Source organism: Ahaetulla prasina, chromosome 3 (assembly GCF_028640845.1).
Source record: "Ahaetulla prasina isolate Xishuangbanna chromosome 3, ASM2864084v1, whole genome shotgun sequence".
Lineage (NCBI taxonomy): Eukaryota > Metazoa > Chordata > Lepidosauria > Squamata > Colubridae > Ahaetulla > Ahaetulla prasina.
This window is the reverse complement of record NC_080541.1, coordinates 114,462,068-114,475,321: the sequence shown is the minus strand read 5'-3', so window position 1 is coordinate 114,475,321 and position 13,254 is coordinate 114,462,068. Positions and strand designations below refer to the sequence as shown.

The 13,254-nt window shown below is 44.9% G+C and overlaps 1 protein-coding gene across 3 annotated transcripts in view; it reads left to right on the top strand.

Annotated features, from left to right (window-relative positions):
• Positions 1–13,254, top strand: part of TMCO1 (transmembrane and coiled-coil domains 1) — a 51,324-nt gene that overhangs the window by 36,533 nt on the left and 1,537 nt on the right. For all 3 annotated transcript variants that reach the window (XM_058176399.1, XM_058176401.1, XM_058176400.1), the window contains one exon: positions 11,838–11,982. In XM_058176399.1, coding sequence (XP_058032382.1) covers positions 11,838–11,982 — 145 coding nt within the window. The remainder of the gene's footprint in view (positions 1–11,837; positions 11,983–13,254) is intronic.

The following is a 13,254-nucleotide window of genomic DNA, read 5'->3' as shown; positions in this document are numbered from 1 at the left end:
GTAGTCTGTAGATGTGTTGGACAGACAGCTTGGCCAAGGTTTTCGCTGAGGGTATTTTTGAACACGGGATGAAATGCACTTGTTTGGAGAACAAGTCAGTTACAACCCAAATTACTGTATTTCCTCCACTCTCGGGCAATTCCACTATAAAGTCCATGGATATCTCTTTCCATGGGGCTCTGGGGCGAGCAACTGTTTGAAGCAATCCTGGTGGTTTTCCTGGCGGTCTTTTAGCTGCTGCACACACAGGACAACTTGATATGTAATATTCAATGCCCTTCTTAAGACCCGGCCACCAAAACTGTCTTTTCAAAAGATGCAGGGTTTTTACAAACCCAAAATGTCCAGCCATCTTGGCATCATGGGACATACAACTTAGCCCCCACCCAAGCCAGACCATCGCAGAGGGTACATCCATGTGAATGGGCCAAAAACCAGTCATCTGTATTTAAGTCCTCCTTCAACAACTTGGTTAGGTCATCTGGCAGTGATGCATCAGTCTTTAATTGAGTCCAGGTCACTGCTGGGGCTGCAAGTTGCTGCACTGGGATGATCGGACGGGCCACGTCTGTGCGAGTGCTATTGTATTGAGGCAACCGAGAAAGAGCATCTGCCAGGAAATTCTTTCCTTCTGGAATATAACGCAAGGAGAAGTTAAAACGGTTAAAGTACTGGGCCCATCGAGCTTGCTTTGGCGACAGTTTCCTGGGTGTTTTCAGGGCCTCCAAATTCATCAGTCCAGACCTCAAAAGGGTGTTTAGCTCCTTCTAGAAACTGTCTCCAGGTTAAAAGAGCCCAGCGAACAGCGAATGCCTTCTTTTCCCAGATAGCCCACCTCCTCTCAGTTTCATTCAGCTTCCGAGATGTATACACACAAAGCTGCAGTTTCCCTTCAGCGTTAGTTTGGAGCAGGACGGCCCCCATTGCAATGTCACTGGCATCTGCTTGAATCACAAATGGGACATCCATGTTGGGGTGCTTAAGGAACGGTTTGGCCGCAAACAGCCATTTCAGTTTTTCAAATGCTGCTTGGCATTCCATTCTAATGGCAAGGATGGCTTCGGTTTCTCATTCCCTTTAGTTTTCAGGAGATTTGTGATTGGCAGGGCAATCTTAGCGAAAGAAGGAATGAACTGGCAATAAAAATTGGCAAATCCTAAAAAACTCTGCAACTGTTTACAGGTATGCAGGGTGCCCATTCTAATACTGCTCGGACTTTTTCCGAATCCATTTCCAAGCCCTCAGGAGATATACTGTATCCCAAGTAGTCAATCTTGGTTTGATGAAATTCACATTTAGACAGTTTTGCATAAAGTTCTGCAGCCAACAGCTTTTGAGCACTGCTCTAACTAGTTTCACATGTTCATCCATGGTCTCCGTATAGATGAGGATGTCATCGAGATAAACCAAGACCCTGTTGAACAGGTGCTCATGGAGTACTTCATTTATCAATTGCATAAATACCGCCAGGGCTTCTTGTAGGCTGAAAGGGAGCACTCTAAATTGGAACACCCCAGGGGACAATTGAAAGTTGTTTTCCACTCGTCCCCTTCCTTAATGCGCACTCTGTAGTACGCTTCTCGCAGGTCCAATTTGGTGAAATACTTCTCTTTTGACAGATGGGCTAACATGTTTGTTTGTTTTGTTTGTTTTGTTTTGTTTACATTTATACCCCGCCCTTCTCCGAAGACTCAGGGCGGCTTACAGTGTATAAGGCAATAGTCTCATTCTATTTGTATATTTTTTACAAAGTCAACTTATTGCCCCCCCAACAATCTGGGTCCTCATTTTACCTACCTTATAAAGGATGGAAGGCTGAGTCAACCTTGGGCCGGGCTCGAACCTGCAGTAATTGCAGGCTTTGTGTTCTTAATAACAGGCTGTTCTTAATAACAGGCCTTACCAGCCTGCGCCATTCACCGGCCCTCATGTCCTTCATGAGTGGCATAGGATACACGTTTTCTACACACACAGCATTAAGGTTTCTGTAGTCCACAATTAGACGAAAAGACCCATCCTTCTTTACTTGGAACATTACCAGGGCCGCAACCCGTGGCCTAGCTGGTTGAATGAATCCTTGCTCTAAGTTTTTATCTATAAAGTTCTGCAATTCCTCCAGTTCTTTCTGCATCATGGGGTAAGCTTTTGGTTTTGGGAGCTTCTCCCCCGGAAGAATTTCAATGCTACAGTCCATAGGCCTATGCGGGGGTAACACATCAGAGGCCTTCTCACTAAATTTTTCCCAAAGGTCCCAGTACTCCTTGGGAATCTTTTCCTCCCCATCCAAATGTTCTGTCACTGACCCCAATAGTTCGGCGGGTACAGCTTCCTCTCCCTTGGCAACTCCTTTCTTCACTCTCTGTGGCTTAGAGCAGAATTGTAATACTTTCTCCAATTTATCCATGAGTTCCATTTCTGGAGCCAGGACAATCCCAACAGCACAGACTGGTCCATCCCCGGTGTCACAATAAAGTTCAGGGTTTCTCGATGATCTCCTATGATCATTTCTATTGGTTCAGTTATGAAATGGGTAGGACCTGACCTATCTAGCTGGCAAAAAAGCTATGGGCCTACTTAGAGTTTTCAATTTGAGTTCCATTTTCTCCACCACCTCGGGGCTGATGACACACCTGGTGCACCCCGAGTCCAAGAGAGCTAACATCTCCCCCTGGGCTCCAGTAGAAGGGACATGCAATTTAACTGGGATGGTCAGGGGCCCCTTTTTCCAACTCACCAAAAGGTCTTCATCGGATTCGGACCCGGATTCGCCATCATCCCAGCTCCCCTTTTGGTGACCTCTCGAGTCTTTGCAATTGGCTTCACGGCTCCTTTTCCACCACCAGGGGTCGTCTTTGGGTCCAGCTTGATCACACAATCAACTACCCGATGGCCTTCCTTTTCACATCTGAAGCACCTGTGGCTCTCTGCTTACCGCTTACAGTCGCACCAGGGCCCTTCAGCGGCCCTTTCTGGGGTTGGAAAGGGGTCTGCTTCCAGGTACGGCTGCCTGGGATGCAATCCTTGGCCAACTCGATCTCCATCTCCGCTGCCAGGGTAAACCAATCATACAGGGTAGCGGGGGACGCTCGTGCCCGGCATAGTGCACATACATCTCCATTCAGGCCATCTTTGTAATTTTCCAGTAAAGCTACTTCCGACCACCCTCTCATGTGGGGCACCAGTTCACAAAATTCTTGGTTGTATTCGGCTACTGGTCTTCTCCCTTGCTTGATGTATTTCATCCGGATCCTGGCTTTCTGCTCAGCCAGAGGATCCTCAAATCTCGCTCTTAGGGCCACCATGAAGTGGTCATAATCTCTTAATAGTGGGGAGTTCTCATTGTGAAGGGTCACATACCAATCAGCAGCCATTCCCTCCAGGACTTTAGTCACACACCTCATGCGGGCCGTATCAGACAAAAAGTCCTCTCCCCAGTCCTCCATGTGATTGCACACTAGGTCTAAGAAATGTCCAAGTTCTTTTGGGTCTCCATTTAATTTTCCAGGGAGGGGGGATTTTGGGTTTCTTCTGCCTGCGTGGCAACGCCTGTCCAGCAGAGGGCCTCCGGCCTCTATCAAAATCTGAGAGCCCAGGGAATCGAATTTCTTGCTTCCGGTCTCCAGGTGCCTCTTCGCCATAATCCACCTCTTCAGTAGCTCCCGAGCCTGGCTCTTCTTCCCCCTCCCCCAGGGTGATCTGTGTCGATATCTGATACCCTTCACAAGCCTGTCGTCTTTGGATTGCATCTTTATAAAGTCTCACAGCTTCTGCGATTTGTAGATCCTCCTTAATTTTCTCTTCCTGCTGCCAGGCAGAAAGTCCTCTTACGTCTTCTTGTAACGCCAGAAGGAACTTCCCCTGGTTCTGGTAATCTGCCAATTCCTACGGACCACTTTGGTTTATCATGTCGTTCCTCTAATTTCAACTTCTCCAGCCAGGCTGCTGAATCACCTTCAGTCTGAGATGCGTGTGATGCAGCAGCCACTCCCATCTCTTCCACTTCGCATTCCACATCTGAATTTTTTTCCTACTGTTATCATTTCAGCCCCTCCCCCTCCCCCCCAGTAAGTTCCTGGATGGCTGATAACTATTGGGAACTTGCTTAATGTCAGGCATGCCTCCTTTCAAAACTCAAGAAAGAAAAACCCCAACTCCATGATTTGTAGAGGAAGGTCTCTTTTACTGAGCATGAACTGAAAGCAACAAAAGTAAAGCAAGTTCTGAATAGTAGGAGTGTCTTACACATACATATCCCTCATTCATCCCTCCTCCCTCCAAAGGTCAAGCAGCCAGGTCCAATCCATTTCTCCTCGGGTATCACGTGGTATTCTTCTTCCGATGGTTTTCACTTGTCTGGTATGCAAAGTCTGTTGGCATAAGCTCGCTCTTGGAATTTGAATCAATGGGTTTTGGTTCAAGATAAAAACTCCTCCCCCCCCTTATGGCAGCTGAAGCAGCCTTAAAGGAATATTACTCCATTCCCAATACTTAACACTAAAGAAATCAATATAACTGTTAAAACAATTAACTAAGCAGTAAAACAATTAACTAAGTAATAAACCAATTAAAGTAGCATTCGGAGGCTGATAGTACTGTAAAAACTTCATCAATTTTATTTAAAATCTTCTCTTTGGGTTGATCCAGAGCTTCTATTAAGATCTCAGCTATCACCTCGGAGATTTTCTCCTTTCTCCTCCTCAATATTTTGAAATCTTAAATAAAAGTCAGCCTTGTCCATTTCCAGAAGCACTATTGTTTTTTCTTGTGAGTTTTGAATTTTATCAGTTAGCACAAATTTTCCTCCCAGTTCCTCAACTCCCCCCCCCATCTCTTCTGTCTTTTCTTCTACTTTTTGAATCCTCCCTTCATGTTTCTTCATCATGTATTTCATTTCTTTTATATCTTGTTTCAAATCATCGTGAAGTGTTTGCATACTTTTTTTAGCTCCATCTCCAATGTCTTTTCTGTTGAAACAGGACTGCCTGTTGGATGCAGCAATGTTGTAAGCTTTTTTTCTTTGCACTCATTCTTGTACATTTGTATTCCAAATATAATAGTTTGTAATCCAAGTATCTAATCCTCCCTAATGGTTGGATTAGTTAAAAGGCAAAAATGCAGAAAAACCAAATCAACCATCACCCTCACAAATCAAAAATCCCTTTAATCCAGATTAAAAATATAGTGTTAGGGGAAAAATCCCCCCCCCCAAAAAAAAGAAGATAAAAATCAAAAAGGGACAAAAACCAGACATTACGTTGTCCCAGTAAATCTTCAGACTCTTCTGGTCTTAATCCACTGTCTTTTTAGTTTAATTCTAGCGTTAAACTATAATTAAAAAAATAAATAAAAAAGGAAAAAAAGAAGTCTTCCAGAATAGCAAAAGAAGAAAAAAAAAAAGGAATAAATAGCTCTTAAGAAAAAGAAGAGTGTAGGAATATCAGATGTGACTCGACTATTTTGTTTTATCTTATAACAAAAAAAAAAAAAAATCAAAACCAAATTCTTCAAAGTGATCACAAATGGGTAAATAAAAAGACCAGTTTCAAAAAAAAAACCAGTAGAAAATTATAAACCAAAAACAAAGCTCAGCTTCCAGTCTCCTCTTTGCACCTCTGTTATAAATGTCAAGGTCACGTAGATAAGGTTTTTTCTAGTCTTAAAAGTACTTTTTCTTCAGCCACTAGATGACACTTTTGGCTCACTTTTTTCAGCAGTACATCATACTTTCAAAAGAAATCTGCTTTTCATTAACTTCTTAACTTCAGATTACAAAATATCCTTTATCAATTACCACTATTCCCATCTAGAATAGGCTCAACTTCTCCAGTTACTATCAATAAGTCCAAATTACTTTTATTTTATGAGGGATCTTCCAGTTTTCTCTTTGGTTTTCAAATAAGAATTCTCTTTTTTCTCCCAGGCTTTCTTCACAGCTAAATTACCAGGTGTGAGAGCGAATACACACTTGCTCTCTCTCCTTCCTTTTAACCTTCTTTTAGTTTACAGGTGGGCTTGTAGCAGAAAGTCTCTTTTTTTCTTTCCCAGAATATCAAAGTTTCTCAACTTAACTTTCTTCCTCCTCCTTTGCAGCCGCCCCAGCTTTTTAGCAACTTCTGTGGTTGCTTTCTCCGATGCCTAATTTGAGGAGCTTCTCCTGTTCTGACTAGGGGTTTGCGCTTCCCCTATGCCAGCCAGTTTGTGCCCCTCTTGTTTGTCGTTCCTTCAGAACGACTTTGGTCACTTGAGACCCCTGGGAAACAGAGATATCGACAGGTCTTTGGGCTCCCAAATACCACGTCTTGTCACTGCAGCTCTGGCCATGCCTCTCCGGCTCCGGGCAGTATTTTGATGGTGTAATCTTTGGGATGGTGGGAAAGTACGTCTGCCTCTCACTCACTCAAGACTTCCTAAAGCCCCCAGTACTTTTTTGAAATAATGTTAGCTACTTCCTCAGGTTCACTGGATGATGCCATCCCTCTCTTTTCACTTTCTTAATAAATGGCAGGCAGTGGCCTAGTTCCACTTTCACTCTCCTCTGGGTTTTTCCGGTAGATACTTGTTGTGAGAATGCTACAGGGGTCTTTAGCTGCCTGAGGTGCATTAGTACACTGAGACTAACTAGGCATCTGGTACACCCAGAGTGCAGCAGAGGTGTCATTGTGCCTTGCACCCTGAGGAAGTCACCAAAAATTCTACTTGGGCTACCATCAGTATCACAGGGCCACTTACTAGTGGGTTGTTGTCTCCTTTGATGTCTGGCCCCATCTGGAGAGGGTGCTTGCCACCTCTTGGGCAGCATGGGTGGAGGCATCAGGTTCTCTCCTGAAGTCTTAGATTGGGTTCTGAGTTGGGCCTCCCAGGCTCCCTTTTGCTTCCCTGGGTTCTCGGTTTCTTGTTCCATCTCAGGATTCTCTCCTCTACTTCCTAGTTTGCTTGTTGGCCTGGAGGCTGCTTCCTTCCAAGTCTCCATCGTCTCTTGTTTTCCTTTGGGAATAGACATGTTTGCAGTCCCCCCCAGTAGTTGATAACTCTGGGTGGACTAAAATTGCAGTTCTGGCTTAATGTAAGCCCTGCCCCAGCTTTGTCTTCTAGGAAAATAAGACTTGAATCCATTTATAGTGGAAAAAAAATACTTTTACTAAAAGCCAAGTGGTTACAAGGCCACTGAGAATTTTTGCATGAAAATTTCCCAGCTAACTTTCCATTTCTCATTCCATCCCCTTGCTATCTCCTGTTTGTCCAGTCACATTCAAATAAGTTGTTTTGGTAATGTCCTTGCAAAGGCGGGCTCTATCTTAAGTGTTTCATTCCATTTCCCAAGCATATGAGATGATAAACTGATGTCTCAGGATGGCACTAAGCTTAGTTTCTGTTTCCCCATTCCCCCAGCTTCCTCCTCCTCTAATTTATGACAGCATGGCATCTAGCGAAGCAGGGCTGGAATGAAGGATGGCAGTTCTGAGACACCATGAGTGACCAAGCAGAGGGCCTCCTTGTCCAGGAAAAGACGTAACCAGCACCAACACAAAGTTAGGAAAAGGCCCTCCTTGCCACGGCTGCTACTTGCTGTTCAAGTAGGAGCTGCGAGTCCAAGAGGACCACTAAGTTACAATTTTGTTGATATTGTACAGATATCTGTTTACTTTTTCTGCACTGTGTTTCTGCTCATCTAAATTCAGTTCTTACATGGTTCTCTTGTGGAAGGTTGGGTTATTGCTTTAATAGTGGAACACTTGATTGGCAGGGTGGTTTTTCACTACACACTTTTGTTTTGTGAAGGTGTCATCTTCATATTTTGGGTTGTATTTTTGTAAGTGCTATCACTTCCAGATACTGCATTACAATTTCCGCTGAGTCCCGAAAGTGGTGATCTCTTAGGTTCACTTTTATTGGTAAGTTTCTCCATCAAATTGAAAATATGTACCGTGTTTCCCCAAAAATAATACATAACCAGAAAATAAGCCCTAGCATGATTTTTCAGGATGCTCATAATATAAGCCCTACCACCACCACCACCCGAAAAAAAACCCCGTTAAAATCATCAGCTCTCGGGAGGGTGGGAGGAATGGCCAGCACAGGAGATAGTGAGCGTGCAGAGGCCAAAGACATCTGGCAGCAGCCACAGCCTACAGGTGAGTCTGAGCACTATGGCTGCCAGGCTGGCCCTTCAAGCAGCAGGTGGAGGCAGAAGCATGTGAGAAAGGCATGTTGTTCTGTCCCCCCAACCACAATCAATTAGAAACGCAAATTGACTAGATGTGCCAGCAATTTATTCTTGCCAAGTCCTCTTATCTATCAGAGCAATTGCAGTCCGAGCTGGAACAATCCCAAAGTTCAGAAGGAAACGAAACAGAGTCCAGAAGCCAAAGTACAGCCAACGTTTTCAACAGTCAATTGTTTGTTCGTCACAAGAACTATAGGGCAGCCCCTCCTGCTTTTATATCCTGTGGGGTGTGGCTCCGTGACTCAGCATTCTCTAGGCCTGCCCCACCCTTTCTTTTGATGTTGCCGTCTCTCCTGTCTGCAATACTGGGGGTCCATCCACGACTGATTGTCAGCAGCTGGGTCTTGAGGCATGGCCTGAGAGGGAGGAGATGCAGGAGACAGAGGCCTCGTCATCTCCTCCACCTGGCCTGCCTCTGGGACTTGGAGCGGAGCCAGAGAAGGAGGCTCCGCAGAGGGAAGCCCTGTCGACTCTTCCCCCTCGCTCTCTGAGTCACTTTCTGCCAGGAGGCCAGGTTCCGGGCGGGGGGGGTGCGAAGACACAATGTATGTGATCCGGCCTGCCAGATGGGCCAAGCAGCCGCCTGCCCTGTCACGGCTGTGGGCAAGCAAAGACAGATGGTGGGAAGAGGTGGGTGGGTGGCTGTGTGGCCGGTGCACTCTTGGGATGTGCAGCTCAGATGAGTCCAAGCACTGTTACCACCAGGCTGGCCCTTCAAGCAGCAGGCAGAAGCTGTTCGTTTTCTTCTCATGTTCTTCTTTTCACTAGACTAGACATACCCAATTCCTGCAACCATTCTTTATGTGATTTCCCCTCCAATACACTAATCATCTTTGTTGCTCTTCTCTGTATTCTTTCTGGAGCCTCAACATCTTTTTTACATTGTGCGATACAAAACTGAATGCAGTATTCCAAGTGTGGCCTTACCAAGGCATTATAAAGTGGCATTAACACTTCACGTGATCTTGATTCTATCCCTCTGTTTATGCAGCCTAGAACTGTGTTGGCTTTTTTGGCAGCTGCTGCACACTGCTGGCTCATATCTAAATGGTTGTCCACTAGGACTCCAAGATCCCTCTCACAGTTACTACTATTGAGCAAGGTACAACATATCCGGTACCTGTGCATTTTGTTTTTTTGGCCTAAATGTAGAACCTTACTTTTTTCATCATTGAATTTTGTTTTGTTAGATCGAGCCCAATGTTCAAGTCTGTCAAGCTCCTTCTGTATCTTAAGCTTGTCTTCTGGAGCACAGTTCCCCAACCTTTCCAGGATGGCAGCCTGGAGCGGAGAGACGATGAGGGGAAAGGGGATGTGGGGGGGGGCAGGAACATGTGCACGTGGCCAAGACGTTCGCGTGAGTGGGGCTGCAAGTGCTCACAACGAGGCTTGCACGAATGGGACCCAGTTGCCTGCAGTGAGGCTTGTATGTGTGAGACTTTGTGCGACAATATGCAAATGGGGCCGCAAGCACCTGCACCGAAGTTTGCACAAGTGGGATTGCGACTGCCCACAATGAGGCTCATTTGAGAAGGGTGGGTGGACTGACTACAAGTGTCCAGAACAATGCACAAATGGGGCCGCAACTGCCTGCGATGATGTTTTTGCAAGTGGATTCACAATTACCCTCAATGCTTGCGGTGACACTTGTGCGAGTGGGACTGCAAGCACCTACAATGAGGCTTGTGCGAATGTCCTGTGATGAGGCGAGCATGAGTGGGACCGCAAGCGCCCGTGACAAGGCTCGCATGAGTGGGACAGCAAGCACCCGCAATGAATCTCATGCAAGAGGGATGAGTGCCCATGATGCTCATGCCCTATGCACGGTCACTCATGCCCTTGTCACCTCCCGTCTGGACTACTGTAATGCTCTCTACATGGGGCTCCCCTTGAAGAGCACCCAGAGGCTTCAGCTGGTCCAGAATGCAGCCACGTGGGTGATAGAGGGAGCAAGTCGAGGCTCCCATATAACACCACTCCTGCGTAGGCTGCACTGGCTTCCGGTGATCTTCTGGATGCAATTCAAGGTACTGGTTACCACCTTTAAAGCGCTTCATGGCATGGGACCTGGCTATTTACGGGACTGCCTACTGTGACCGATGGCCTCCCAGCGACCAGTGCGCTCCCAGAGAGTGGGCCTCCTCGGGGTACCGTCGGTTAGACAATGTCGGCTGGCGACCCCCAGGGGGAGGGCCTTCTCTGTGGGGGCTCCAACCCTCTGGAACGAATTACCACCAGGTATTCGCCAACTCCTGATCTCCGGACTTTCCGACGCGAGCTGAAAACATGGCTGTTTCATCGCGCAGGACTGGCCTGATAGTTTTAATTGGGAATTTTAAATGGGTTTTAAGGAGTTAGCCTAAATTTAAATATTTCATTTTAAATTATTTTAATGTTTGTAATATTGTTTTTTATATGGCTGTAAACCGCCCTGAGTCCTTCGGGAGAAGGGCGGTCTAGAAATATAAACAAACAAACAAACAAATAAATAAATAAATAAAATGCGAATGGGACCGCGGCTGCCCACTACTATGCTCATTTGAGTGGGGCTGCAATCAACCGCAATGCTTGTGGCAACACTAGTTCAAGCGTGGCCTTGCACACCAGCCGGCCACTCGCAGCCTGGTGGTGATTAGATCATGGTAGTGGGCCATGGCCCACTGGTTAGGGACCCCTGTTCTGGAGTGTTCTGCTAGCTTGTTGTGCAAATTTGATGAGTTCCCCATCTATCCCCTCATCTAAATTATTGATGAAGATATTGAAGGATACTGGTCCTAAGACAGAGTCTTGGGAACCACTGCATATGCTGCATACTTCCTCCATGTAGATGCAGTTCCATTAAGTACTACCCGGTGAATGTGATTGGTTAGCCAATTACAAATCCATCTGGTAGTGATGCTGTCTAACCCACATTTTTCTGTTTATTTTTTAAAATTATAATTTTAACATATTTGTAAATCCCTTGTTTAGCCACCTGATTCTGTTCCTTCACATTTCTGTATCTTTTTTTCTGTTTATTTATTTATTTTGCCCAGAATGGTTAAAAAATGCATTTTAAAAAGATGATTAAGCAGAAGTCAGAAGCACAAGAAGGAAGTTTTGCTAGACCTTATACCTCACAAGGCACTCAGTGTATTGTAAAGTTGGATCTAACTAATTTACCTCATCCACTATACAGTTCAGAAATGGCGCCATGTGACCATGAAAGGATATCATTATGGGAAACTTGACTCAAAGAGTAGAAAGGATTGTCAGGATCTTGTTGAAAAGATGGAATTGTAGAATTATTTCACAATAGCTTTAAAAATCTTGCCCCTTGTGGGAAAAGGTTTGTAGTAAGTGGTAGTGATTATGTGGAGAAGTAAAAGAACGCTAAAGCTCATTTCAAGGATTATTTTCCTGTTTATTAAAATATCCATTTATAAACTAAGTCTATGGAGGTGGGAATATTACTCCTTATTCGGTCGTTGTAATTTTATGTTTAGCCCTAAATGTGACGTTATTTGGTTAATGTGGAGCAAAATGTTACTTATAAACAAAATATTGTTTATCTGTGTACTGAAATTACTCTGCAAAGAATATAAACTGCCTTATAACCAAATTCTTTTCGCAGATTTGATGGAAGAGTGGTTGCAAAGCTCCCATTCATACCACTTTCTTACATTCAGGGTTTGTCTCATCGTAATCTTCTGGGTGAAGATTGCACAGATTGTTCCTTCATCTTTCTGTATATTCTCTGCACCATGTCTATTCGGCAGGTAAGGTCTGTTTTGGGTTTTACTTCTGTAGCTGAATAACCATAACTGGTAGAAAAACTCTATAGAATTAGAAGCAATGATTGGTGGTTTGCTACTGACGGATATGTTGTGCTTTTTCTAGTAAACATTTTAAAATTTCAACAAAATGGAACACTTGTCTATTTATCTCATTTCTTAGTATATATCTCTGTGTATTTTATGTTTATGTATGTATGTGTTGTATTAGGAATGGGGGATAAATATATATATATGTATGTATATGCTGGATTAGGAATAGGGAAACCTAGGTTCTAGCTCAGTTAAACACAGAAACTGACTGGGTGCCTTTGGACCAGTCGTTATCTCTGGGTTCTTGATTCTTTATCCTATGTATCTGTCTGTGAGTGGTAGATTATAGTCTATTACCATGATGGCGAACCTATGACACGTGTGCCCGAAGTCCCCTGTTCCTCTTCTGGGTTTCTGGCATGCATGTGCACGCGATGATCAGCTGGCCTTTCTGTTTGCATCAGTGCTGGAAACTGGAAGAGCTGGTCTTCCATTTTCTGGGGTGAGCATGCGCAACAGGAACCTGAAGATTTGCCGGTCAGTGCACATGCGTGTGCCGGAAACCAGAAGTACATTTTCTGGTGCACACATGCCCCCTGGGCAACTATTCCTGATCCCAGACGGCACTTGGTGCTGAAAATGTTCTCCATCACTGGTCTATTACCTTCAAATTATCTCAAACTATCAACATCCAGTGGATCGATTTGGGACAAGGATGGTTGTCATGATGATGATGATGATAATCATCATCATTCTAATCCTATAATGTTTGTGTCTTTGCTACTGTATGTTATAATTTTAGTAACTGCCTTTCTTGTTTGGTATCGTAAGGAAACTCTGTTATAATACATTAGGATTCCAACACCATGTCTGAAAAGCTAGGGATACCGTATTTTTTGCACTATTAAGACGCACTCCCCCCCCTCCCAAAAGTGGTTGGAAATGTCTGGGAGTCTTATAGAGCAAATATTGTGGCGGGGGAGGGGTGTGGCAGCAAACAGCCTGCTTCCACTGTGTCTTCCAGCCTGCTTCCACTCCGCTGGGGAATTGTTGTTGAGCAGCTGATTGGCGGTTGGATCAGCCCCCCGGAATACTGCTGATCAGCTGTTCTAGGCAGCGAGAATCACCACTGCCTATCGCCGCCATTGCCTGATCACTGCCGAATACTGATTGGCAGTATTCTGGTAAGCCAGTCCAACTGCCAATAAGCTGCTCGGCAGCGAA